Source organism: Cavia porcellus, unplaced genomic scaffold (genome assembly GCF_034190915.1).
Source record: "Cavia porcellus strain 051 isolate PalLab524CR breed Dunkin Hartley unplaced genomic scaffold, mCavPor4.1 scaffold_1, whole genome shotgun sequence".
In the NCBI taxonomy this organism is placed as follows: Eukaryota; Metazoa; Chordata; class Mammalia; order Rodentia; family Caviidae; genus Cavia; species Cavia porcellus.
The window spans coordinates 58,740,250-58,768,046 of record NW_026947484.1 but is presented as its reverse complement, the minus strand read 5'-3'; the positions used below and the strand labels follow the sequence as shown (position 1 = coordinate 58,768,046).

The window sequence follows — 27,797 nt, the reverse complement described above, 5'->3', positions numbered from 1 at the left end:
TCTATACTTTTTTTTTTTTTTGTCTTTTTCTTTTTTATCGGTACCGGGGATCGAACTCACGAACTGCCTGCTTGCAAGGCAGGCGCTTATGCCGCTGAGCTAAATCCCCAGCCCCAAAAAATGTATCTATACTTTAAAATAACTATATATATATATATATAAACTGCATACAATCTATATTCCCATTTCCATTTATTCTGACAAATTTTAACTCTGTCACCACCAAATGTGTACATTCTGCTTTGATAACAAGTTGTCACTTCTCCCTGTGGCTAGTTATGGTTGTTTCTTCTATTAAGTTGAGGCAATTCATAGTTCTGTTTGCAAAAGTGCTCATTTAAAGTAAGAGGCTGACTCGCCCAGTTATTTGGAGGAGACACTCAAAATAAGCCATAAACAGTCTTTATGTTCACTTTTGAAGCTGAGTTTATTAATTCCCAATGTTTTTTACATTTTCATTTAGAAACCTCATTCCAGACACAAATAAATTATTTTACATCTTTGAAAGCAGAAAGATCTTAGTTAATTAAAACAATTCACATTGACTCAGCATTAGGTCTGGGGCTAATTCCAAAGGGCCAAAAATTGCATCTTTTTGGGCCAACCGGAGTCCTTCTTATCAGGTTATACCACAAGTGTTCAACTTCACATTTAAAAGGCAAATTGGACTTTTTTCATTTTCTTTTTCAGGACTGGAAACTGCACCAGGGTAACAGCAAGTGCTTTACCACCAAGCTGTATCCCCAGCCCTGGCAAACCAGTCTTTAATTCCTAACCAGTTGGCCAGCTTTGATGGAAAAGCTTCAGATGAAAAATAAAATCACATAGGTTTTTTTTCAACAACTGCTTAGCTAAGTGGATGTTGCCAATGGAAGTTTAAACCATTTACAGTTGACAAAAGTGCTCTTATGTTCTCTTCGCAACCACACAGAAACAATACACAGGAGGTCAGGCAGAACAGGCATCTGAATTGGTAAGATACTACAGATCGGAGGCATGCAAGTATTTTACATTTTTAAATGCAAAGAAAAAATGCTGCTTATTTATTTTCCTGGACAAAATGCAACAAGATAAAGACTTAAATAAAATATAAATATTATTTTCCATGTAGATACCTTTTTCCCCCTTAAAAACAAAGTGGCAAAGATTAGAATTTTAGGTCAGAATCATTTCTTTCTTAACTAAAGATTGTCACTGGCAACATTTGGTACTAAATAAAATTCCCTGTAAGAACTTATTTTCAGAGCATCTCATTCCCAGCCGGGCAGTGCTGCCCATCCCCCACAGCTAAAGACTCCGCCCTGGGGCCTGTAGCTTGAGCAGTGCAGAGTCAGGCTGCAGGGATTTACAGCCACACCTGCCATGAGAGAGCTTGCTACGCTCTCTGCATTTCCACCTTTCCTTTCCCATTCATTCTGGGAGCAAAATAGAATATGCTTAAAATATCCTCTCTGGTCCCCTCATATCATTCAATTTATTTTTGTTCTGTGGAGCTAAGACCCAGCCTGTACCTGTGAGGCCATCTCTGTCCTGGATGACACCCTGGCCCTAACTCACCTGTTCTGAGAAATCCAGAACCAAAGACAACACGAGCTGCTGGGAGCACTGCCTGCCAGTGTCACAGGTGGTGAGAACAATTCAGAATCATGGGTTGCATGTTTGGGAGGCAGGAAGGGATGAAGGGAAGCCCGGACAGACCAACAGATGGAAGCTTGCCCAGAGCCTCGGGCAGCTGGCATCCTAACCAGAGTCGTTTTCCAAAAGTATTACCTGGTGACCAATAGAGCAACTTCGTGTGGGATTGGAGGCCAATGAAGTTCAAGCGGTATTTATTAAGCACCAACTATGTACAAAGCACCTTACTGGATGGTACTAGAGATACGAAGATTGCTGGGACGTGGTCCCTGCCTCCAAGTGCTGATGAAAAGTCTTGAGGCCACATTTCTATCCCTTCCTTCCTTAGCAGAAAAAATGCTGGCTGGGCTGGAGTTGCTGGTGAGGGTCACTGCTGCCATGGCCAGCTGGTCACAGCAGGTGCCACTCTCTCCCCTTTCTCTCTTACTAGCACCTGTCATGCTGCTGCTCTGCAGGCACGACAATTCTTGGAGTGCTGGGACAGTCACCTCTTCCAGGCCCCCACTGATACCTTAGGACTTGGCCTCCCCCACTGCAGGGGTGACAGGAAGGTGGCCAAACCCAGACCTTCTGTCACCTCAGCCTATGCTTGCTTCCTCCTGTGCAGTTCTGAGCCTTCTGCAAGGATTCTGGTCAAGGTACCATTGACACAATGTAGGAAAACACCTCATCCTGCACACCCCTGACACACGGCACGCTAATCCACCATCCACCCCTCCCCACACTGGGGTACATGTGAAATAATTGTAGTTCCTCCACCACACCATGCTACAATTCCCCCTACTCCAAAAGATGCGGACAGCGTAAAGCACACTCAAGAGGCAGCGGAACACATTAACCCATTGATAATAACAAGAATCTCCCATTTTGCATAGTACTTTCTAGTTTCTACAGTGCTTTCATCCAACAATCTGATGACAGTCTCACAATTCTGTGAGGTAGTTAGTGAAGGTGTTATTCCCACTTTAGAGCAGAGAGATCACGTGGCCTGTGAGATCAGATGGCTTGCCAAACAACGTTGGCAAGCCAGGAAAGCGTGGAGCCAATGACTCCAAATCCAGCACCCTTCCCCTGGAGATTCTATAATCGGAGGTAACTGAATGAACTGCCCGTGATTGTGGCCCTGCTAAGTGTTGGGGATGGGATTACGTTTTGGAGTCTCCATCTGTCTATGCCAACTGGCGAGCCTGTGTCTGCAGTGACTGCCATGGGTGAGACACTGCAGGAAGTCTGATTAGCTGTCTACTCCCTCCTGCCTCAGTCTCCAGCCCTCTCCTTCACCTTCTTCCAAGTCCTGACCTAAGTCTTGCCACATACATTACTATTAGAACAGCACCCAGGTCACGTTGCAAATTTAAAACTTGCGAATCCATCTCCTGACTGTTAAATCACTGCTGTTACAAAAAGCTCAGAAAGAGGCAACTGGAATGGAGCTCAGTTCTGCCATGAAACAAATGTAAATCTTTGATCTCATCCTCCTCCCTCCTGTCTATCAGCCTCTCCACATCACTGAACTCCACAGCCACGAAGATCTTGAGTTGGTGGACCAAGAACACAGTGCCCATATTGTCGGGGCTCTGGGCACTTTCCTCTGGCCAGGTGGGTCCAAGAGGCTGTCCATGTGGTGGGTCCAGCTAAGTGCTTTCCTCTGCGTCTTAGTCCTTAGCCTTGAGCAGGGCGGAGGTGAGGATCAATTAGGAGTGGGGGACTACTGGGGACTCAGCACAGGACGCTCCCTCTTGGTTCTCTGCCATTAAAGGGGAGACAGCGCCCACTGCATCACCAGAGGAAATGGGGAAGGAAGCTCAGGACCGTGACTTTCAACCTGACTCCGCAAATACTTGCACCTAGGCAGGTCACGCACCATAGAAGCCACGTTCACAGCTTCCTGTCCTGTGCCCACAAGTGCCGAGGCCACTAAACTGGACTACAAAGGGTATCTACTTTGCAAAAAGCCACTCGTCTCATCCCCAGGCCCCAAAACACATAGAAAATTCCATCAAGAATTCTGTCTCTGTTTCTTCTGTCTCCTTCACAGTATCTAGAGAGAGCCGAGCACATTTTATCCATGCAAAAGAAAGTATTTGCTATCCTAACTTTCCTGGGACTATGTTAATTTGAGAGCCTGTAGATGCTTCACACTGGCTTGAGGCTCCCAGCATTGAAACTGTCTTCAAGGCAGCAATCCTCAGGGTGGCTTCCCCAGTGCTGGGGGAGCAGGGAACCACGTCTGGTTCTGGAGTAGAAGCGGTTCTTTGGGTTGAGTTGGGTTTCCCCTGGGGAATGGGTCTGGGAACACAGACACTGGGCTGGCCTCTGGGGTTTATGCAGAGGTGAGCTGTTACTATAAAATGCGCTAAAAGGGCCCCAAGAGGGCCAGGAACAAGGCTGGGAGCTCGGTCTCCCTTTGCTCGGTGGTCCAAGGAAGCCGACTGCCTCAAGGCAGTATTTGCTGATCTCTGTGTACAAAACACGTATGCACAGCGTGTCCCAGAGGTGGAAGACAGGGGCCAAGTTGCACTGATGAGGATGGAACACTACAGCTTGAGGTAGATGGTAAGATTTCATGCTGGAACAATGAGATGACTTCTAGCTTCTACATCTATTTCCTAAGAGTCACTATCCAAATTATAGACAAACTATAGACCCCAGGGAGTCGCTGCTGAGCCTGTAGCGACCCGACAGAGGACAGGGAAAGAGGACCTGGGGAGAGAATATCTCCCTTCAATCAGGTGTTCAGATGTAGCCAGATACCTCCTTGGGTATCTGACAGTACACACACACATACAGACACACTGGTACACACACTGCCAAACCTCCCAACAAAGTACTGAGCAAAACACACACATACAAAGACATTCACATTCCACCCCACGCTAGCAATCAGGAATGAACTTCCTCTCGCTCGCATAGGGCAGATGGGAGCTGAAGGCGTAATGAAACGATCTGACAGGTTCCCCAGAGGGTATGTCTGTCTTCTAACAGTCATCTTCCCTATGCAAACAGGCATGGAAAGTCATGGGGAGGCCACTTTACAAACACAGAAAATAACAAGACAAAGTGGTCAGTAACAAATATTTGATCTCATAAACTCTATTATATGTGACCCAACTATTTTATAAACTAAAAACAGGGCTGTATGTTTACAATGTCTTCCTCGCTTGCTTTGACACAATCAACAGCTGCCCGCATGGATGAAATAGCCATGATCCAGTTCTGATGCTTTTCCCTCACTTTAGGCCAAGCCTTGCCAACTGCCACCGTGGCCCGCGGCTGTGGGGACACTGCTGGTTCTCGGTTCTCTGGGTGAAGGCTGGGAAGGGTGAGTGGGAAAGGAAAGGCTGAATTGGCCACATCAGGAACTCAGCACTTAAGGAGCTGGTCACAGATGCAGAGTAGGGAAGAAAGAGAAGGAGGGGTGGATAAGGTCCCATTGGCAACAAGGTACCCCGAAGGGATGTACCTCAAAATTGGAGCATTTCACCCAGCACCCAGATGACAGCTGACAAGCCAGCAATTAGAGGAGGAAAACCTCCAACTTGTAACATAGCAGTAATTTCCAAAGTATGAACACTCCCACCCCGAGCAGGAAATAACTGAAGAGCTATAATGTCCAATAGATAGGTGGTATTTCCACCTACAGACACACAGATGTGGGTATCTCAGAGCATAGGAAGCACTGAAAGGAAGTATTCTTGACTATTTATCATTACGACCTTCAAGGTCAGTTTTTAATTTCAAGTGCATAGCATTTAATTTAATTTTTAATAATGGCCGTGTTGGGCTGGGGATGGTAGGCAGGGTGCTTGCCTCCCATGTGCAAGGCCCTGGGTCAGACCCCACCACCAGCAAAAACAAACAAAACAAAACAAAAGGTTGTGTTGAGCAACTTGTGTGCAAACTTCTAAAAAACAGAGTAATCAGCAACTGAATCTGAAGAGGGCAGGAGGGATGGGAGGAGCACAGAGAGGGGAGCCCCAGAGAGCCAGTACCCCCATCGCCATGACTGTCTGGAGACCACACTGGGTCTCCCTTCCTTGCTTCTCCATGTGGCTGTGCTGCTCCATTCAAAGATCCACGCATGCTACGGTGTGATCATCTCAGTCCCACACCCACAGGTTCGTCTCTGAGACGACAAACATCTGTAGCAGTGACAATCCGTATTTCCCTTGATGTTTGCAAATGTCTAGATGGATCATGTGGACAAAAATCTACATAATGAACCCAAAGCCTTGCTTTTTATCCTGTAATCATGTTACATAAAGACAAAGCAATTTGTGATTGTAAGGTTTGTCAAGTTGATGCAATTGTGTGTGTTTATAATCTTATTAAAGGTGTGGTTATTATTATTTTTTGACAGGGTCTCATTATGTAGCCAGGTTGGTCTTGAACTTGCAATAATTCTCTTGCCTCCCAAATGCTGGGATTACAGTGTGTGCCACCATGCCCAGTGAGGTTCAGGGATTATTATTTTATGTAGGGGTATATTATTTTAAAATTCTGTCTCACTAAAATTCAACCATTTCCTACCATGTCAGGAAAACTTTACAACAGTTTTGTAAGAAGCTTTTCAACAGGATCACTTTACCAATTGAATGAATGTCAAATAACCAGCAAAGGTACATGTGTTGGTTCGTGTCGCTGCCTAGAACCTCGCTTGGCTGGGTGTTGGGGCTCAGACGGCTTCTGCTAACGTGCCAATGCGCTGTTAAAGCTTCTTGCTTTGTGAAGATGACATCGCTGATCTTTCAACGGTTGGGCATGTGCGTTTAGGGATTTTTCTACAACTAGAGTTGAGCTAAGTGGGTCACATTTTCTCATCCAGTGAAAGATTGGCAATGCTAACTTCTCACATGATAAGCAGAACACTTTGGGTATATTTAGCCTAACTCGAAGCTATGCATGTAAACAGAGGTAGGCCTCTACCATAATCAGTTAAAACACACAGTATAAACTAAATACCTTTCAGTGATTAAAAAAAAAAAGTTCACGTAAGAAAGCGAGGGCAACCTAGTATGAAAGCGGTTAAATTCACGGTCACGGCTGTCTCTCTAATGTCTACATTGGTCCCTTTGGGCAAGTTGCAGAGAAGCCCAAGAGCAAGGAAAACAGTTGGACCCGTGGAAGAATCCCAGATAAGTAAGTAGCGCTAAAAAATAGAAATTAAATCATTAGTTGTACGGTTAACGGAAATGAACAGCCTCTGATAAAATGGTCCCTCGTTGGAGAGGAGTTGGTATCCATTTCCAACGGCTCTGTAGAGAAATTTCTCTGCTTCCAGTGGACATTCACCTTCGATCTCCTTCAACCCTCTTCTTACGAACTACGCACATGAGAGAGAAAGGTTTAAAGGGACAAGTTGAAGGAAGGCACAGCCTTTGAATTCCAAACAACACCAATCCTACAAAGCAGCAATGCCACACGCCTGGGATACAAACTATCCTAAACTTCATTATTCAACAAATCATGGCAATAAATGGAAATAACTAGGGGCCGAGAGACAGCTCAGCAGCACAGTGCCTGCCTGGCGAGCATGAGGTCATGAGTTTGATTCCTGTACCAAAAAATAAACAAATAAAAAATAAATGGAAACGATAGAACAAACCCAGTGTCTGGAGGAATTTACGGTTCTATAAAGGAATTTACGGTTCTATGTCTGGGACTTAAGGGCAAGTACTTCTCATCTCTGGGGAACAGAAAGTATTTGGCCTCAGCACGTCTTCCTCCCGCCACTCCCACCCCCCAGAAGGCAGTCACCCTGGCTTTCATAAACTACTTAGTAAGCACAGCTGCTGCTGTTACCTCCAGTAGTGGCCAGAGAGACCCTGGCTTCTGGACAGGCCAGAGTGTCTGAATCTCGTCCCAATAAAACCCCTAAGTGTCAGCCTCCACTGAAGATGTGACTCAGATGGCGAGCTGACCCAAGTACCAGGCTCCCTTCAGCTGGCTCCTGGGATCCAAGAGGGTGTCGGGCCGCCTGACCCCATCTCCACCACTTCCCTGCCTGGATCACCGGCCTCCCCGCTGCCAGGGAGCTCTTCCAGGGTTCAGTGGAGGTCTCATCCCAGCTCCTGCTCTACACACCCCAATTCCAGGAAGCCCAGGACCACCTTTCAAATCTCTTCTTTTGCCTGTTTTCTGTGTGGTTCCAAGTGCTGCCTGCAGCCTGTTGGGCGGCCTTACCCTGGTGCCTGCAGTAAACCTGGCCGGTCCCTGCCAGCCTCCCCATGCCCACAGCTCAAAGCCCATGCTGGCCAGGCACATCGGGGCAGCGCACAGGGCACTGACCTTTACGTGCCCTTCTCCTTCCCTGTTGTGTGGCCAGTACCATGCAGGGAGGAGAAGCACCGGCTGCTGCCTGCCCATACTGGGGGTGTGGTCCCTGAACCTCAGCTGGGGACTGTGCAGCCACTGGCTGGCTGGCAGCCCGGCATTGTGCTGCCCCAGATGGCTGTGATGTCCCCAGGTGGAGCCCTGAGTCTGTCCTGATCCTCCCTGATGCAGTAACCTTATGCTAACAGGAGAAAAGGCCCAGCTCCTCAGCCAGTGCGGCAGGGGCTGAGGTGAAGCTACTCCGAATTTCACCTCTGTCACCCAGCATTGCCAGTTTACCTCCCCGAAAGTACTGAAGTCCTGAACACACCCTGCGTTCAAACCTAAGGACTGGAAGGTGCAGGCAGGGGCAGATGCAGTGGAGGAGACCTGCATGGCTGGGCACGGTCCACATGTGAGAAACGAGGTGAGAGCACGCCGGGTACCAGAGAGGCCCTGGTTCTCACCTGTCCAGGCCTGCGGGCCATTGTGGGGTGCTGGAGGGGACCATGACCATTGCCATCACCCACACATGGACGGTGACCAGCTCAGTTCTGATTTAGAGGTCCTCCAAACCTCGGGCACTCAGAGCGGCGGTCTTGGGTGCAGGGTCCTGGGTGTGTGAAGCTGCGTGAGGGTGCATGTACTGTGTTCTGGGTATGTGGTGCTACCCCTGGGTGTGTTGCACTGGGCATGGGTGTGTGATGCTGCATATGGGTGCGTGGTACTGGATCCATCCACTGGTGGGTTTACAGCTGGGTACGATGTCACAGGCAAAGCCTAGAGGTGGTGGTGGTCGCTGGCCCAGTCCACCTGCCTCCTCCTTGATCTGTCTGTTTCCCAGGCCCTGCCTTGCAGCTGGCTGACTATGGACTGAATCGATACACACTCTGAGCTACAGTAAACCTTTCTGCTCTGAGTTGTGGGTGTGTGGTACTGCGTCCCAGCGATGAGAAAGCAACAGACAGTGACATTACCCAGGTCGTTGTTCTTCGTGATGGCAGCTGCCACCCTAGTGCGCGGCCCCTGCTTGGTGAACTGGTATCCAAACTTGAGGATCCTCGAGTTTTCCTCCAGCATCTGCGCGATCTCCATCTCCACGGCTGTTCCCAGCTGCTGCCGCTGGTGAGGCACAGGCACAGGGAAACCAGAAAGGAAGAGGAAACCGTTACTGGCACAGCAAATGCATGAAGCATGGGGCAGAAATGAAAGGGCCTTGCGCAGTGTTGCCTCTGACACAGTCATCGAGTCCTGCACATGGACTCTAGAAGCAAGATCTAGACAACAGCGGACTCTGCTGCATCTGAAAATGAAAACGCTGAAATACCTGGGATCAGCCTGGGAAACTCAGCAAGACACTGCCTCAAAATTAAGAGTAAGGGGCCATGGATTTAGCTCAGCGGCATAAGCACCTGCCTGGCAAGCTTGAGGTCATGAGTTCGGTCCCTGGTATTGCCCCCCTAAAAAATTAAGAGTAAAATAGGGCTGCAGGTTTGGCTCTGTGGTGAGTGTCCCTGAGTTCAAGCTCCAGTTAAAAAGAAAAAAGGCAATTCTACAGGTCAAGAAAAGTAAGACTAATACTTGGTATTTCCAAACTACCCAGTGTTGGTTTGAAACATGGAACCTTTTCTTTTAACCCATGAAACTGTCTGAATGAATAACCAATCAAAGAGTGGACTGAGAAGAGGTTTGAACACCAGGTAAAATCCTGTTTGGTGCAGGCAGGGAAGCAGTGACTCCTGGGCGTGACTCTCCACAGAGGTAGAGACTGACTTTCAAAGTCGGTTAGGCATCTCCCAAAACCGGAGGTGGGCTCCTCTGGCTCCAGCCAGGACCTGCACTTGGTCTAGGAGTGGAAACTCCTTGGGGATGCTGCGTGTGGGACTCAAGGTCCACAGGACTCGGAACCCACAGTCGGAGCCATGGGTCAGCACCAGTCGCCAGCTGAGCAGGTGCAGCCCTCACCGCGTGGGAGAATCATGCAGTGATTTGCAAGGCAGTAAAGGCTCATTACCAACGTGAAAAGCCTGGCAGTAAAGGAAAATAAACACATTTCCAGAACGTGCACCACCGTAACCAATTTATGTGACAAGCAAGCGTGACCACAGGGGCTAGAGATCAGGGAGCCATGAATGGCTGCACAGAGGCCTGTCCAGGCCCAAATCTGTGCACTGATCTGGAGGACACAGCCCAGGGCCTTGCCAGGACTATTATAAAAGATATGCCCTGTCCCCACGCGGCCCCAGGGACAGGATGTGGAAGGACCAGAAGCAACAGCTTGCCCTGGTGGTTGCCGAGGGAGACTGTGACTGCGCCGAGGGGGTGGCCTTTGGCCTGAAGCCAGGAGTCTTTCAGAGCCCTGATGCCTTCCTGGGGGCTTTCAGCATTGGGGTGCAGGGTTCAGGGGTGCTGAGGACAGGAGGCCCAAGACCCAGGCAGGGCAACCCTGCTTTCTCCTGAGGAAAAATTTCTTTCCTCCCCAGGGAAGGATGCCCCATATTCCCTGAGTCCCCAAGCATGGACACCCCGCTTTTTCTTGCTGGCCACAGTCCTGGTGAGAGGCCAGAGCCAGGCCAGCACAGCGCAACGCTGAGATTCTCGGGAAATGACGACAACAACGGAGTGGGCCAGCCGTGACACCTCTGTCGCAAGACCCCTGAGCACGGGATAATCGGGCCACAGGCTTGGCCTCTCCCATCTCCATGCCTGGGCAGCCTGGCACTGGGCGCCTGCCCTCACCTGGTTGTCAATCTTGATCTCTGTCAGGCTGTCGTTTTCCCTCAATGCCTCCACCAGAGCCAGGATGCCCGAGCCAGTGATGAAGTTGGATTCTATGTTCAGGCTTTTCAAGGTCCTGTTCACTTTCAGCATATCTGCAAAAGCCTTATGATGCACACACAGACAGGTTAGGCTTCTAAAGACTGGCTTTAGTGAATTTCTACCCTACAATGCAGATTTTCTTTTATAGCACTTAAAGGAAACTTTTGTTAGGTCACATTTTCACCTCCAAGTAAAAAGGGAGCCTTACAAAGCTGTAATAAAAGGCTGGCCATGGTGGTGCACACCTATAATCCCAGGACTTGAGAGGCTGAGGTAGGAGGATCTCTGTGAAGGCAACGAAGAATTTAGCCTAAACTGACATATTTCATATACCTGCAAATTTAAAGATACTGACACAGGGTTCTCAACTCTTGAAAAGTAAGCACATTTAAAAGAAAACTGCTATTAGATATTATCATTGTTTTTTGATAAAACACATTTTAATATTAGGAAAAAATAGGATATAATCTCAGAATTATTTTTTTTCCTTTTAAAATAAGTGAATTAAAAAAAAAAAAAAAAGAACCCTCCCAGTGTGTAGCCTTAGGGCACTACTAGTGTAGTATATTCAGGTCAGCTGTGTTATAGTCTGTGCCTAGAGGTCCTCCCAAAGCCTCAGGTGGGCACTGGACTTTTTCAGAGGAGGCTGAATCCAGAGTGTGGGGTGCTGGGATTAAGGGCGAGCGATCGCTGGATCACTCTGATGACTGGCTGACACTGTCCTAATCCCAGTAGATGGGATTCAACATAAGTGACAGAAAAAAAGCTTCTCTTCCCGTTTTGTCCTTGTTGCTTTTGCTATCTTCTGCCACCATGAACTGGTTCTCCTCTGGGATGCACCTCTGCCAGGCCACCCTGCCTTGAAGCCAGCTGGTATGAAACTTCTACAAACCTGAGCAAAACAAGTTTAACTTTGAGGGTTGGGTATTTTGTCTTAGCAATGAGAGAAAAATAACGAAGACAAACTGTGAGTCAGAAATCCTGAAGGATCACTTTAGAATAAAGACACCACTTAGAATGATGAAGCCACTGCGACTTCAGCTTGTGACTGTGGACTATAGACATTCTCCACCTGTTCGCCTCTGGTCACCATGAAGAAAGGATAAAAGCTTCCAAGCTGGCATGGTGGTGCACACCTGTGATCCCAGCACTCAGGGAGACTGAGGCAGCAAGAGTGCAAATTCAGTCCCACCTGGGCAACACAGCAAAACCCTGTCTTAAAAAATAAAAGCGGGGGGGGGGGGGTGGCTGTGGATTTAGTTCAGCAGTGTAGTGCCTGCCTGGTAACAGCAAGGTCATGAGTACAATTCTCAGTACAAATAAATAAATGAATAAAATTTTAAAAAGCATATGGGGTTATAACTCAGTGGGGTTCATCTGCACTAATGAAACACAAAGAATTTTTAAGAAATGCAAACTCTTACATTGCAAAAAAACAAAACAAAATGCCATTACCTGTTGTGACAGATGCACTGGAAACAGAAGCAGTGAGACTCAGACACCTCCGAATCTTCACGGGGGTGATTTTAGGGGTGCACCAGGAATAGGGGGCAGTGACACTCACCTTCCCAGAGATACAGGAGAAATACAACTCCCAATTGACTGGTTGTCAGATACACCCAGTCCATGTCCCTAAAATTGAAGAATGAACTCCAAAGAACAATGGAGGATAAACGTAGGAAAGAGTTACTGAGACACAGCTCCTGAGAGACAGGAGGAAGGGGTCCCAAAAATGGTTTGCCACTGTTATGGATTGAGAACTGGTGGTCAACTTAATAACAGCTGGATTACATCAGTAAGGCATTGAGTGAAGATGCTCCACCTGAGGAAAGTTGCCAGGATAAATAGGTAGAAAAGAAGGGCAGTGTAGAGGGTTGAGGCGTTAAGGAGGAATTGTGGGTTCTCCTACGAGTTGCTGTCTGAGCTGTTGGTTCTCCTGGAGAAGCTTTGGTCCTCACATCAAGCATTGCTTCCTGGCTCCGGAGGTTAGACATATGCTGCTTGGTCTCCAGAATGAACTTGTCACGCTGCTTCCTGGCACATACCTGCTGTGCTTGTCGTCTGAGGAGCTCAGGGCCTCTGTGTCACTGAGGACAGCTGTGGTGCCTTTCAGGATAGCCCTGCTCTTCGTTGTGAGTGTGACTTCTCGGCTCTAGCGTAGAACCCTCATCCCACTAGCACAGCTCCTTCATCCTGCTGGCATAGACTTTCTGGCTTTCACCACTGACCCTTGGGGCTTCCCGGGATGAATCAGTAAAAGACCCTGGCGTGAGTCCTTTTTGTGGGCTCTGGACCTTCAGTTGGACTCGTGGGAGGCATTGTTCTGAGCTCTGGGTTTTTATCTGGACTCATGTGGGACATTGCCGTGGGGTTTAGGCTCTTGACTAAATAATCTATGTCTTTGGTGTTGCAGATAGATTTCCTGCATTTTCCCGTGTTAACTTCCGGTGACCATTATAAAAATATTATAAATTACATGTCCTGATCCCAGTTGTTCTTTGTGTACAACCCCTGACTACGACAGCCACCAAGGTTATTTCTCTTAAGAGTATCTTATGGAGGCAAATCACAAGGTAGGTACAGTGGAGATCAACTATAATCAACCACTAAGATCGCCAGTCCAGCTGCCTCACTACTAGTGCTTCAACAGGTGACCAGGTCACACAAGGACACATGGACAGAAAAGACGTTTTTAGCACAGGCTGGGCTCAGATGCTCTGACGACCCGCCTGGCTGACTGATGCCTACCTAGACTTTGTTGGGCCGGGTGGTACCAATTACAGTACAATGGCAAACTGCAGGATTGCACCCTGAGGGGAGGAATGTGGGTCAGCCTAGGCTTCTTCAGATGGGCCTCCAGCAACAGCTGTGACATGTTCTTATCTTCTGCACTGATTCCCCGAGGGCCCAGCCCTGTCTGACTGCCTATTAATTTCTAGCTCACTTATCGGTCTATAATACCAGGACACATTGCTCAGCCTCCCGACTGTAGCAGTGACCATGGTGGATGCTGGGGCCCACATTGCTGCCGGCTCCTCAGACCACCACAGAGAAGGCTGCTGGGTAGCTCACCTGCCTGCTGGAAAGAGCACCCCTTCCTTCCTCCATTCCTTTCTTCCTTCCTTCTTTCACCCACCCACGCACCCATCTATGCATCTGTCCACCCATTCACCCATCTATCCATCCCACCTATCTATCCATCCATCCACTCACCCATTCATCCACCCATCCATCCACTTATCCACCCAACCAACCACTCATCTGTCCATCCACCCACCATCCACCTATCCTATGCATCCATTCACCTATCCACCCAGAAAAAACTGCCAGGTTCTATGGTGCTCCAGAGTAAAGGCAACAGAAACCCTGACTTTGGCAGCTTATATTTGAGCAAGAGGGCACAGTCAATGAGATGATAATTATTATCAGATGTGACAGCTGCAGAATGACAAACAGTCTCCTTTTTGAGAGAAAGCCTGTCGTGAACAGACCTGCACAAGAAAGGATTCTAGTTTATACTGAACAACCTGCCTCCACTCATAAATCCAGCAAACAACCAGAAAGTGCTGGGTACATTAGAAAAATCAACCTCTTGAGAGCAGGAAGCCATGGTGACTGAGCAGAACGACACACTAGAGAAGGAACAAAAGCCAGGATGGACACTCTGACCGTCCTTCCTCCAGAATAAGGAAAGAAAGGCATGGTATCCATAGGATAAACACCAGTTTGTATTTATTATTATTATTTTAGTTTTTCTCAGACAGCCTCAGACTCACAGTGCTATTTTTCCTCAGCCTCCCCAATGCTGGGAGTAAAGTATGTGTGACCACATCCACTGCAGTACACATATGTAAAAGAGGAAGAAGAAAATCAGAAGCACTGTACTGAGACAGAGGAGAGTAATGAGCATGGGAAATATAAACTGAGCAGGGTTAACTGGAGGACAAAGCTGAGGGATTTCCCAGGATGCTGACAGAAAAACATCAGAACGATGACAGAGACACACAGGAAAAGACGGAGTGGTCCAATATAAACCCAAGAGGACCCAACAATAAACCTAAAAAGACAAGAAAAAGAGAAATTCTCAAATACTCCATGGGAGAACTTCCCCAGCACTGGAGACTGCGCTAACTGCTGAGCAGAATGAGAGAAACACTCCCGTCAGAGCACACAATGACATGTCAAACTCACAAGGAGCCTGAGGGACCTAAAAGTTCCCAGGAGTCACCTGCAAGGGGGCAAGAGCCAGCCCAGGGCTGGTCCCCAACCAGGAAGGGAGGGGGACTTGAATTCAGTCTTGTGACTACAGAGCCACTGACAAGTGTTGGTTCCTGGAAAGGGAAGGCGGCAGGGCCACAGTTCAGAGGCGGAAGACGAAGGGTAGGAAATGATGGCAGAGCTGCCCGCTGGGACCAACCGAGGCACGGTCCGCCCCAGGCTGTGGCACGATCTCCAGGTGGGCCAGGCCACCTAAATTACAGTGAAAAGACAAAAGGAGAAGAATGAAGACAAGCTGCCTGTCCTGCTTGCTCAAGGCAGAGAAGCAGGAAGCTCTGAGCTGTTTCCCTTGTGTTTATGCGGAGAGGACTGGGAGGAAGAGGGGAAGGAATTCAGCAGGGAGGGACCAGAGCCTCCCACACATGTGACCCATGACACTTGGTGCCAGAACGAGGATCTCTGTCATGAGGGGTTGTCCCGGGTGCCGGTGGATGGCTGGCAGCTGCATGCCCCTGGCTCTCCTCCCGGTACAGCAGCAGGAACCACCTGCAGACAAACATCCACACCCAGTGACCTTGGGAGCGCCCGTAGGGTGACAGCCATGGGGCCCAGAGAAGAACCCAGTGTATCACCAGGCAGTGATGTGAGCTGCAAAGAAGGCTCACGGCTCTGGACAGAAGGTGCCGGGCACCACGCACCTGAAAGCGCGTTTCTTAATTCAAATCAGATGCGCACATGGGAGGCCGAGCCCAGGGAGGAGCGTGAGGAGCCTTTAGCCCCGTTCCGCTTCAGGTTCCGAACAGCCAGGTGTCAGTGTGACAGTCCCTCACAGAAGGTTGCAGGACCCCAGCCCAGCCGAGGCAGGGATCCTGCCAATTTCTTTTACAAACCAAGCAGGCAAGGCCCAGGCCACATGTGTGCTAGTCAGGCTGTCATTTAAGTCCCCCAGATGGGGGTTTGCGGGGGGTGGCGTGTGTCACGAGTGCTGGGGTGACACTGACAGGAAGCCAAAGGGAGACTGTGCGTGTTACATAAACGACAAGAGCAGAGAAGCACCTGAAGCAGAAGGTTTTGCTCCTAGTACCTTCCAGGACTGTATGAAAATGGGGTTTTTGTGCTTCCCGGTGGCAGCCAAGAGAAACAAAGCTCAAGGGTGGCCCTTGGCGTGGGACGTGCTGGTGGGGACAGTGCCCAGGGCGGCAAAGATGTCCTGAGGTGGGTGGGGACACCACAGTACGTTTCCAAGCTCCACTCTGAGATGGTATTAGTTTAAAGTCACTTAGTGATTTTGTTTTTCCTATTTCTTCTCCTTCTCATTCTCCTTCCTCTTCCTCTTCTTCTCCTTCTCATTTTTCTGTTCTTCAAGACAGGGTCTTGGTAGTCCAGGATGGCTTCCCTCTCACCATTCTCCTGCCTCAGCCTCCTGAGTCCAGGATTATAGATTTTCTTTGTTCATTTCCTAAAGTGGCCATGATTTAAAATGACACACAGGTCCCATTTGCTTGCTACTGGATGGTGCTAAACTTCTGGTTTCCATGAAGCACCGGCAGCATGGTCAATAACAGCAGTGCCCACACCTCCAGGCCATCAGTCAGGGCAGGTTCTGTCCTGCACCCTGATACTGGGGCCGGGAGAGCTGCTCCTGATGACCGGTGACTAACGCTGGCCTTGACCACTCGCTGTGCCTCCAGCTCCCGAGTGAAACTGCCTCCTCAGTGAGGCGCGGGTGACGTCACTTCCTGCCCGCAGCTCCTGTTTTCTCATAATCCCAGGAGCCCCCGGTTGAGCCTTGTTTTTGACTTTAAATAGAAAAGCCTCCCAGAGTTCCTGGCTTTCGTGCTTAAGTTTGGTTTTGCTTTGTTTTGAGCCAGGGTCTCACTGTGAGGCCCAGACTGGCCTTGAGCTCACAATGATCTTCCTGCCTCAGCCTCCTCCCGAGTGTTGGGATGACAGGTGTGAGCCACCACACCAGGCTTGGTCCCGACTTTTATCAGCGAGTAATCCTGAGCAGCAGCCATCATCATAAGGTTTTGAAAAGTGATTTTGGGCTGGGGATTTAGCTCAGTGGCATACACGCCTGCCTTGCAAGCAGGCAGTCCTGAGTTTGATCCCTGGTACCGATAAAAATGAAAAAGACCAAAAAAAAAAAAAAAGAAAAGTGATTTTAAATATAATTTTTAAAACTCCAGGCAGTACTGGGATTGAGCGAAAGGCCTCATGCAGCTAGGCAAGTGCCCTGCCACTGATCTTCACCCCCGGCCACCTGTAATTTTAAACTACTGTGTCAAGTTAATGTAACTGTGGTTGTCACGATCCCTGAAATCTAAGGCTTTCATGTTAAGTAAACAGCTCTTGATGAGGACACAAGGGGACTGAGGCCAATGACATAGTCTTTCAAGACCCCAGCGGGTTAGCAGGATGATAACTAATTATCAAAAGCAGCGAAGATTCAGGAGCACAAATGACATCCACTATCAGATACCTCCTCAACACACGTCTGGATGCTAAAAATGAGGACTTTCTCAAAGGGCTTCTGAGGAACTTGGGGCCAGCAACCATCAAGAAAACGTTTCCTCAGGCTGGGGATCTAGCTCAGCGGCATAAGCACCTGCTTTTGCAAGTACATGGTTGTGAGTTCGATCCCCAGTACCGATTTAAAAAAAAAAAAAAAGAAAATATTTCCTAGCCAGGTGTGGTGGTGCATGTCTGTCATCCCAGCACTATGGGGCAGAGGCAGGAGGATCTCCCTAAATTCAAGGTCAGCCTGAACTACACGGTGGGACTCTATCTCAAACACACAACATAACAAAACAAAAAAGGAGAAAATATTTCCTAAACCCTGGCTTCTTTCCCTTGGTTCTTGTTCTGTCTCTCCTGACCCTGTTAGGAAGAGACACAGAGGGAGAATGAGGTGTTTCACGCCTCAGTCCCAGTGGAAGAGAAAGTGATGGCTTTCAGAAAACAGCAGCAAATCATCCACTTGGCCGGACAGGTGGGTGGATGGTTTTTTTTTTTTTTTTTAAACAGGGTCTCACTTTGCAGTTCAGGTTGGCCTTGAACTCACTATGTAGCCCAGAGTGGCCTCAAACAGTGATCCTCCTGCCTCAGTCTCCCAAGTGTTGGGATGACAGCTGTTGCCACCATGCTTAGCTTAAACCAGGTATTTTTTAAAAAGCAAATTACAAAAGAGGTCAAATATGCCGGAACACTGATACTAATTTTTGTCCTGTGCTTTTAATGCTCAGAGTGGTGCATTAAAAGCAGAGCAAGGAGCCTATCTTTGTGATTCCTCTGGTCCCCGGCTCCTTAGCTAGGTCCTAGGATGGGAGTTAGCGCTCTGACTGGCAGTGCTGCCAGCAGACCTCCAACCGTCCCCACCTTCCCACCGCAAGGAGCCTCCCTTTGTGCAGCCCTTTATTCATTCAGACCCCAAGCGTCCCTATTGTGCACGCTTTTGTTTTTAAACAAATCTGTTTAAGGACAGAGATGATACAAATTGTCCACAGATACAACTCATTTGACTGCTCATTTTAGTTTACGATGATATTTCATTTTTCTATTATTATTATTGCTCTGTTTTATTTTTATTTTTATTTCTTTTTGGTGCCAGGGATCGAATTCATGACCTCGAGTTTGCCAAGCAGGCACTTACACCACTGAGCTAAATCCCCGGTCTCTGTTCTGTTTTTTTGAGACAGGGTCTCCTATGTAGTTCAGGCTGGCCTTGAATTTATTATACATCCCAGGCTGGCCTCAAATTGGGGTTGGTCCTCCTGCCTCTACCTCCTGAGTGCTGGGATTACAGGGTTGCACCACCACACCCAGTTCTTTTTTTTCATTTTAATAAGAGGTTTCAAGTTCAAAACTGCTTCCGACTCACACATTTGCCTACATAATCACTGCTGGCGAAAACATTGCTTTTGTAGCTCAGTCTTTCTACCCGTGCTCACTTCAGGTTTGCTGTCGCGATGACGGGAATATTCTCTGATGCTGAGGGGCTAGAGGTCACCACAATGGGTTCATCTAAGGAGTACTTTCCAGCCCCGATGCCGTGCCGGCTCAGAGACAGCATTCCTGCTTTCCTGCCCTCTGTCATACATACTTCCATCTCCCCACATCCTCCTTAACAAAAAGCCTGCTTCCGTATCTGGCTGTTCAACACCTTTGCGTGATCCGCTTCACACATAAACGTAAACTATGCTTTACTACATTTGCACATATCTAGCTTCTGTAGGATTTGGGGTCAAATTATCTAACACTGGTAACAAAATGCAACCTTGAAGAGAACCTTTCAGAAAGTGTGGCCAAGCACAGAACAAGCCTTAAATATTTCCTGAGCTGTGTGTCTTGTTTTGTGCTTGGGGAACAGCAGCGCAGGGTTGGGATGCATCCCTGCCCAGCCCACTGTCCCTGCGGACCCCGAGACCCATCGCCTCCGGGCCCCACTCACTATGGCCACGGGGTCGTTGCTGCGGGTGGCGGCCAGGCTGAACTTCTTCACGTGTGTGTTGGTCTCCAGGGCTTTGGCGAAGTCCTTCAGTGTCGGAATGGGGATGTTCTGTGGCACAGGGGACACCAGGTTATCAGAGCGACCTTGCTGCAGCACTCGCACCTAGGCCAAGGACCTGGCCATGTGTGTGCGTGCCTGCCTCACACATGCTGAGCACATGCTGTACCACCGCCCCCCCCACCCCCCACAACTTTTGAAACTCAGCTGTGTTGGGAGAGAGGTTCAGTGCCCAGCCCCAAGGCCAGGCTCTCCTGGGGCAATGGCGCCACCCAGTGTTCAATAGGGAAACTGAACACAGAGGCACACCCTGGTTTCCCTAACCCAGAAACACATGTGTGTGCACACACACATGCACACATACATGTGTGCATGCACATGCACCTGCAGGCACGCACACATTCACAAGCATGTGTGCACGCTACTTCAATCTCTTTTCTCCTCCATTTCCTAGGTTCTAGCCAGACTGGCCCAGCTGTCCCTCCTTCCCTGCGCCATTGACGGTCTCCTCCACACCCTTAGGCTTTTCCTTCTGCCTCAACCTCCCTCTGGCCCTTTCTCCAACTCAGTCCTGCTCGTCGTTCAAGGCCCAGTGGGAACCTCCCTTCGTGGCCTGCTGGCCACCCGGGCAGCTCTCGGATCTTCCTTCCCTACGATGCCACATCTCAGTGTGGTCACCTGTGTGGTGTTTTCCTCCTGATACACTTGGACTTGCTTGGCCCTCTCTGTTACGGAGCACAGCTCAGTGCCAGCTCTGGGAGGAAGGTGCGGGCACAGCTGGGGCACAGCAGCCTTTACACTAAGACCCTAACAAGTAACCTCTTTGTGTCTTTATTGATGGTTAAATGAGATCCAAAGTGTCACTCTGACTACTCCATACGAGTATTACTGGATGCTAGGGATTTGTCCCAGGAGAATGAACAGAAGCAGCCTTGGAGATGTGAGTGTCGACACACATGAGGGGATGACAAATGGCAATGTATGTACCATTGTTGCCCCTGACCGACGTGTTCTGAAATTTTGTTGTAGATGTTTTTTTTCTCTTTGAAATAAAATGGATTTGGAAAAAATGTTTTGAAAGAAAAAGATAAATAAAAGTCTACTTCTGTGAGTAGGGCCTGGCACCTCAAAATCCATGACCAGAGAGCTGAAAAGGCCCAACAGCAGGCGGAGGAGGGGCCGGCAGTGGGTCACCATCTCCGTGGGCTACCTTGATGTTGTTGAGGTTCACTTCCTGCAGGCTGGGGTCGTTGGCCTTCATCTGCTGCAGGCTGACTTCCACGTTGGTGGGGTTGGGCGGTTCCTCAAATAATGGCTTGACCTTCTCACCTTTCACCACGTCTGCAACACAAATTTCACCTCTAAGATGAAACGCAAGGGCTGGAAACGGAGCTCACATGTATCCCTGAAGTGAAAGTCACTGCCCAGGCTCTGATCCCAGGAAGGCCCTAAGAACACTAGGCTTATCCTCAGTTAAGCAGGCACGGGTGTGGGAGAGCACCGAGACAGGGTCTCACCATACAGCTCGGGGTGGCCTGAATTCACAAGGGAGCCCATGCTGGCCTCAAACTAGCAGTCACCCTCCTGCCTCAGCCTCCTGATGCTCTGTGCCACCACCTACCTCAAACTCACTGTAACTTTCCTGTTTCAGCCTCTGGAGTGCTGGGATTACAAGCACTGTCCACCACACCCAGGGGTAATTTGGTACTATCTATTAACATTTAAAATGTGCTGTATGACCTGCCAATTCTATATCTAGAAGTCTCACTTATGGAAGAAACAGACTGACTGCATAAAAAGATGTACTAGGTGTTTCCTGATGAGGTACTTTTGACGGTGAAACACGGTACGTTGATGTTCGGCAGTGTGAAAATGGGTCAGTTCCGGCACAATCATGGGCCAAGACGCTGCTGTGTGGTTAGAATGAGGGAGATAGACACTGCACAAGGTCAGGGTTTGCAAGAGGCCAGTGATACAATCACAAATACACTCCTGTGAGGAGAAAGCACCTGCAACCCGCTCAGAGAGAATAAGCCATAATTAATCCAAGAGGGCTGAGCACAAAGTGGATGTAATCGGTGCTCACATGTTTTGGGGTCAAAAAAGAAACGAATCTGTCATCACGCCATATGTTCTTTTTTGTTGTTGTTGTTGTTTTTGGTGCCGGGGATCGAACTCATGACCATGATCTCTGTTTCGAGCCCTTGCCAGGCAGGTGCTTACACCCCTGAGCGAATCCCTAGCCCTGTGCCAAATGTTCTTTTGCAACTCACAGGTCTAATTGCCTTAATAAATTTTTTTCATTTAGATTTCAAAATCATGTATTTAAATTTACAATTTATTATAGAAAAGACTCACTTTTTTGTTTTTTGAGTTTTTTTTTTTTTTTTTTTTTTTCTTGTCCTTTTGAGACAGCATCTCGCCATGCAGTTCAGGCTGGCCTTGAGCTCACTTTGTAGCCCAGGCTGGTCTCAAACTCGTAGTGACCCTCCTACCTCAGCCTCCCGAGTGCTGGGATCACAGGAGTGTGCCATCACGCCCAGCTAAGACACTCTGTTATGAATCCCCCCAGAGCCCTCCCACTTGCTTAGCATGCTTATCCCATGATTCTTGCCAGTTTTGAAGCAGCTCCGGAGTCTTTCCCAAGTGTCTTTATGGGGTAGATCAAATACACAGTGGATGTCACCACATGTACTGTTAAAGAGAAAGGCAGCTCATAAACACAGGATGCCATGTCCTTGTCCACCTTATTCACTGGGTCCTGCACTGTGCGACTTCCGGCTCTTCCCCAAAGTGAAAATAATCACAAAAGGGAAACGTTTTGAATCGATTCAGGAAATTGAGGCAGCCACCACAGTGCAAGTAAAGACCCTCAGGAAAGAGCACTCCAGAGCTGCTGCAGAAAGGGGTGGGAGACCTGGGATCGTGGGGGGCATGGAAGGGGACCCTCCCAACAATGTTTTCTACTGTGATAAATGGCTGAAAATGTAACCATTCGGAGTTTTCCCAGCCCTGGCTCAGCATGTGCTAAGACTCCTGATGAAAGGTCCCTGCCTACCTGGACAGGTGAGCTCCTCTGGGCCGGACCCACCTCTGCACCTATGCCTGGAAATTCCTGACACACAGCAGGGTCTCAGAAGATGACTGAGGAGTGAACATGCACCTCATGCCCTGGCACTTTTCTGAGACACACTGAATCTAAGACGGCGGACTCTGCCTTCTGTGCTAGGAAGGCTGGTCCAGGGTCCTTCAGCTCCCCGGGTTAGAGGGGGACAAGCACACCTAGGAGACAAGGGGATGCTTGTCCACCAGGGAGGGGACCTTGGTCAGCAGCTGCACCGCAGTCCCAGCTCAGGAGCAGGTGGCTTTGTTTGCATTTGGTGCTGACAACCTCTTACTTGGCAATTTCTCTTCCGGCTAAACAGGCCAGCCCAGAAGGTGGGTTCCGGAGAACACGCACTGGTGCCGTTCGGGGCAGAGCTAGAAGAGCCCCAAGAGGGGATGGAACCCAAGCCCGTGGCGACTTACTCCTCACGGGACCCTTGCCGCCTTTGCCGTTGGCCGTTTCTTCATCAAACTTGGGGTTGTTGAGCAAATTGTGGACTCCGAGGACGGCTGTGGACAGAGGCACAGGAAGCAGCGTTGGGTGGGGAGCAGCTGTGTCCCTGTCCAGGCTCCTCCCCCGCACCCTGAAGAACAGTTCTCAGGGTTCTCTGGAAACCCGAGTCATGTGGGTGGGGCATGCAGGGTGTTCACAGTGTCCTCTTGGATGCCCACGCGCCTTTGGAAACGCATGGACAGCACAAGGCCCTAGATACAGTGGTCCAGTGATGCCCCATGACTCACAGCTACCCAGACTCTAGTTAGGGAGACAGACCATTCAGTTTTCTTATTCGTAAAACAGGTCCAAGTGATTTTTGTCCCTCACACTCATTTATTTATTTATTTATTTATTTATTGGTCTTTTTCTTTTTTATCGGTACCAGGGATCGAACTCAAGACTGCCTGCTTGCAAGGCAGGCACTTATGCCACTGAGCTAAATCCCCAGCCCCTCACTCATTTATTTATTTCTTTTCTTTTTGTCTTTATGAGACAGGGTCTCCCTATGCAGCTCAGGCAGGCCTTGAGCTCACTTGGTAGCCCAAGATGGTCTCGAACTCACAACAATCCTCCTGCCTCAGCTTCCTGAGCGTTGGGATTACAGGTGTGTATCACCACACTGGCCCAAACTTTTTTATGTCTTTCAGTCCATATCTGCAGCATGTGACGATCATACGCCTTGTGGGGTGCTGGTCCGTGCACAGGACACGCCGCCATTCTCTTTCCACACCTGTCTCCTGACCCTCGTCTCCCTCCTCCTGTCTCTGACTCTTGTTTTGGTCTTTCCCATATTTGTAATCTGGGTTGCTCACCTAAGAGAAACCATGTGACTTAATCTGTGCATCGGATTTGTCTCATGAGCATTATGGTCTCCGGGTGCAAACCTTTTCCTACCAATGAGTCAAAAGGTTTCAAGGCCTGACATTACATGGATGACTGGATATACTCTTTTAGGGGCAAAACTAGAAAAACCATGGTCCTTTTTCACATCAGCACCCCCACTGCCTGTCTCAGTCCTCAAAGGCTCTGTCCTTTCCCAGCCTTCAGCGTCCCAAGCTGCACACAGAGAGCAGCTGCTGGCCTCCGCCCCTGCCTCTCTGCCCTTCGGGGATGTCAGTGTCTCTGGATACCCGTAGCTTGCACCAGGGGCAGCATGGTGAGATGTGGGCAGGGCGGGGACCAGCTGGCCCTTAGCTGGAGACCTCTCCACTGTGAACCAGAAAAGCCCCACCCAGACCATCAACTCCACCCAGGCTGTAACCTCCATCCCAGTGCGGGGGCGGTGCCCAAATAGGACCAGCCAGGCGGAGAGGCCACCACAGTCTGAATCCAGAAGCCACCATGTCACCTGCAAAGTCACCACACACCTGTGTGACTTCACTCTTAGAAAGGAGGCATGCTAATTCTACCTTACTTATTCAGAGGGTAAATGAATTCCTCCTGTGTGTCAGGTGCTCTTGTACGGACTTCACACATTGTTGAATAACTAAGAAATTGTCACCACCTGTCTGGTGTTGTCTAGTGAGAAAGTCAGTGTCTGTCTGTCTGCCTGTCTCCCACCCTACCCCTCTCTTCCTCTCTCTCTCCCTCTCTCTTCCTCCAGTGGCAGGGATTGAACCCAAGGGCACTGAGCAGTGTCTTCAGCCATTCTATTTTAAATTGTTTTGAGACAGGCTATGTAGTTCAGGCTGGCCTAGGACCGACTGTGAAACTGCCCTTTTATTTCTGGAGACTGCGTTTGCTAAGGTGTCTAGGCCAGGCGATCCTCCCGCCTCAGCCTCCAGAGTAGCTGGGACTACAGGGGGTGCCACTACACCGGGCAAAGGTGCCCTGTGATAAGCACAGGCCACTGAGGTGCCCACCACACACCTGGCCCTGTGACTGCTGAGCAGCTTCTACTTACACACAGTAACTGGGCTCTGCTGCCCAGGTTGGTGGGTTGTTCATAATGAGGATGGAGCCTAGGGCTGCTCTACCACGGAAGCTTGCCCCGGCCCTTTTTATCTTGAGACAGAACCTCGCTGAGTAGTGCAGGCTGGTGCCGAACTTACAATGCCTCTGCCTTGCCCTCCTGAGTAACTGGGATTATAGGTGTGAGGGACCACGCTCAACTTTCCTTACTTAGTTTTTGAAATCTGAGGACTCCCTGTGTTGCCTGCGCTGGCCCTGAACTCCTGGCCTCAAGCTACCCTCCTGCCTCAGCCTTCCAGGTTGCTAGGATGACAGGTTTTAATTTTGGTCTGATGCTTTTGCCATGAGTGTGGCCAACTGATCTGCCCCACCATCCTGCTCCAAGTGGCCCCACGCCATGTGTGCCCACAGAATAAAATCTCTAGACCAGCACGCTGCAAGCTGCCTCTGCCTGATGACCAGTCTGGGAGGGGCTGCCATAGAGACCCATAGCTGCCCCTTGACAACCACTTGTCCTGGTCTCCAGTCATTTGCTGAGGGACCAAGTGGTGCAGGAGTCTCCCCAGTCCCCATCTGCTGAGCCCCTGAGTTCCCAGGGAGCCCGGGGCAGGGCAGAGGCTGAGTGAGTGCATCCAAGGCGGTGTCCACTTGCTTCATCCCCCTGGTTTTACTGCATGGACTCGGATCCCCCAAATGACTGGCATCTGCCTCTACCCTCCTTTCCCAGGTATTTCCTGGGAATCCAAGTCCCACCCTGCATCCATCCAGAGGAGGACAGGACGTCCCCATGTCCCCACAGCAACTCCCAGACAGCCCCAAGCACCCCACCTTGCACAGGAGCCTGCAAGAGGGCACCCAGGGGTCACAGAGGGCGTGGACACGTGGCAGTGGTCAGCATGGAGACTCACCTGCCAGATCGTAGAGCTCTGTGTCCGAGGCGCCGGCCAAGGCTTCCTCCAGCTCTGGGTCCAGGGTCACCTTTTCTTCTTGCCGAGGTTCCACAGGCTTTTCTTTGGGGATAAAGACTCTCCCTTAAATCAGAAGAGAAAACATGGGTGCTGTGATTCACCGGGAGGCTGGCTCATGCCCATGCACTCCTGACTCTTCAGCTGAGGCCAGCACCGGGAACCCAGTCCACAGCCCACACTCCCCAGTGCTCCGGCCCTGGGGATGCTGGACTCCCTGCCCTCAGAGCCCAGGCAGCCTGCCTTCCTGATGGCAACTGTGTCACCTTGCTGCTCCACCACACAGTGCAGCCAGCAGAGTGGGGCGCCCCGCCCTGCAGAGATGGGCGCAGCTCCCTGGCAGAGGGGCACTGACAAATGCCCTGTCTTCTGCCTCAGCACCACCTTCTCAGCTGCACTCTCTCGAAGGAGGGGGACATGGAGGAGCACAGGAGGAAGTGGGAGAAGCAGCCAGGAGACAGACCAGGCCCTAACCCCAGGCATGGTGCCATCTCTAGCCCCACTCCAGAGCGTCGATGGCTGGGGACTCCAGCCTCCGGCTCAGGGTCTAGCAGCATTACAAGCTTCCCGACTTCCCCTTTCTGTGCTGTTTCTGAAACTCGGGGCCCAGGTGGCCCAACACTGGGCAGTGTTAGGGACAGCAGCTGATGGGTCCAGCTGCCATCAACGCTGCCCTGAACAATGTCCAGCCCTGGACTCTGTGGTGGTCTCCATGCCACTGTGGGGACCACACTGTGCAGCCCTAGGATGCTGGCACAGGTGTCTGTGTATCTGACTCCTGTGAGCCACCTGCAGGGTTTTGTTTGTTTTGGGTTTTTTTGGTACTGGAAATCAAACTCATGACCTCACACTTGCCAGGCAGGCACTGTGATACTGAGCTAAATCCCCGGCCTCTCTTGCAAGTTAATTTGGTCCAAGAGAATCACGACATGCCTCGACCTCGACTCCGAGCACACAGAAGCTCCCTCCTGCGCTGTCCCTGCCTGTACTTGTGGCGAATGAAGATTCTACATGATTGTTTCATTCCTGCACATCTCAACTCTGTTACCATAGAAACAGCTCTGCATTTCCAGAATAATCCTGGTCAGTACCCAGTTCGCCACTGCTGGACTTGACTTTGTCAGCAGCGTTCTCCACGTGTGCCAGGCAGGAATCCCCACCGAGACCGAGCAGAGGAAGAGAGGCGAGCAGCACTGTCGTGCCATGGCAGTCACCCAGCGCTCTGGAGAGAGGGGCTCAGTTCAGACAGAGGCCAGGAGGCCAGGGCTGACATCACACCCAGTCTTAGGATGGGAAACTTGGGGCAGGGTCCCGGGCTGCCACGTCCAGAAGGTCAGAGTGAGACCAAGAGGCCGAGCAGGTCAGTGGGCTAGGACTGAAAGAGGTGGCAAGTCTGTTTTGGACTTTAAATACTCTGTTTAGTGCAGGGTCACTGAAGACCCTGTTAGCATCCATGGGCCCAGGTCGCTGTCTGTAGTGCTGGAAGTTTGAGAGGCTAATTTTCTTTTTATTTTTTGCAGTACTGGATTTGAAGCCAGGCCCTCTCCCTGAGCTACATCCCCAGCCCTCCTCTATTCTGAGACAGCATCTGGCTAAGTTGCCCATGCCGAGCTTGAACTTGCCATCCTCCTGCCTGGTGGGGACAGTGACTGATACCTATCCTCCCTGCAAAGGGAAGCTGAGTTGGGCGTGAGAGAGGATGGTGCCTTTGTCCTGGCTCAGGGACATCCTCAGCCCTCACAGCTTCCCCACCCCATGGTGCACTCCTCACCCTGGTATCTGGAGGTCGGGGAAGGTGTGGCAGGTTCTGCACAGTGACTGGCTGGGT

The 27,797-nt window shown here is 49.9% G+C and overlaps 1 protein-coding gene across 1 annotated transcript in view; it reads right to left on the bottom strand.

The window, feature by feature from the left end:
- Positions 1-402: 402 nt before the first annotated feature.
- The window catches only part of Tmod2 (tropomodulin 2), a 37,434-nt gene continuing 10,039 nt past the window's right edge, over positions 403-27,797 (bottom strand). The window contains exons 4-10 of the mRNA XM_003471875.5: positions 25,913-26,035; positions 23,021-23,107; positions 20,703-20,833; positions 19,436-19,543; positions 10,687-10,830; positions 8,925-9,069; positions 403-6,958 (exon numbers count right to left, since the gene is read on the bottom strand). Of these exons, the coding sequence (XP_003471923.1) occupies positions 6,924-6,958; positions 8,925-9,069; positions 10,687-10,830; positions 19,436-19,543; positions 20,703-20,833; positions 23,021-23,107; positions 25,913-26,035 (773 nt within the window). The 3' untranslated portion in view covers positions 403-6,923. The remainder of the gene's footprint in view (positions 6,959-8,924; positions 9,070-10,686; positions 10,831-19,435; positions 19,544-20,702; positions 20,834-23,020; positions 23,108-25,912; positions 26,036-27,797) is intronic.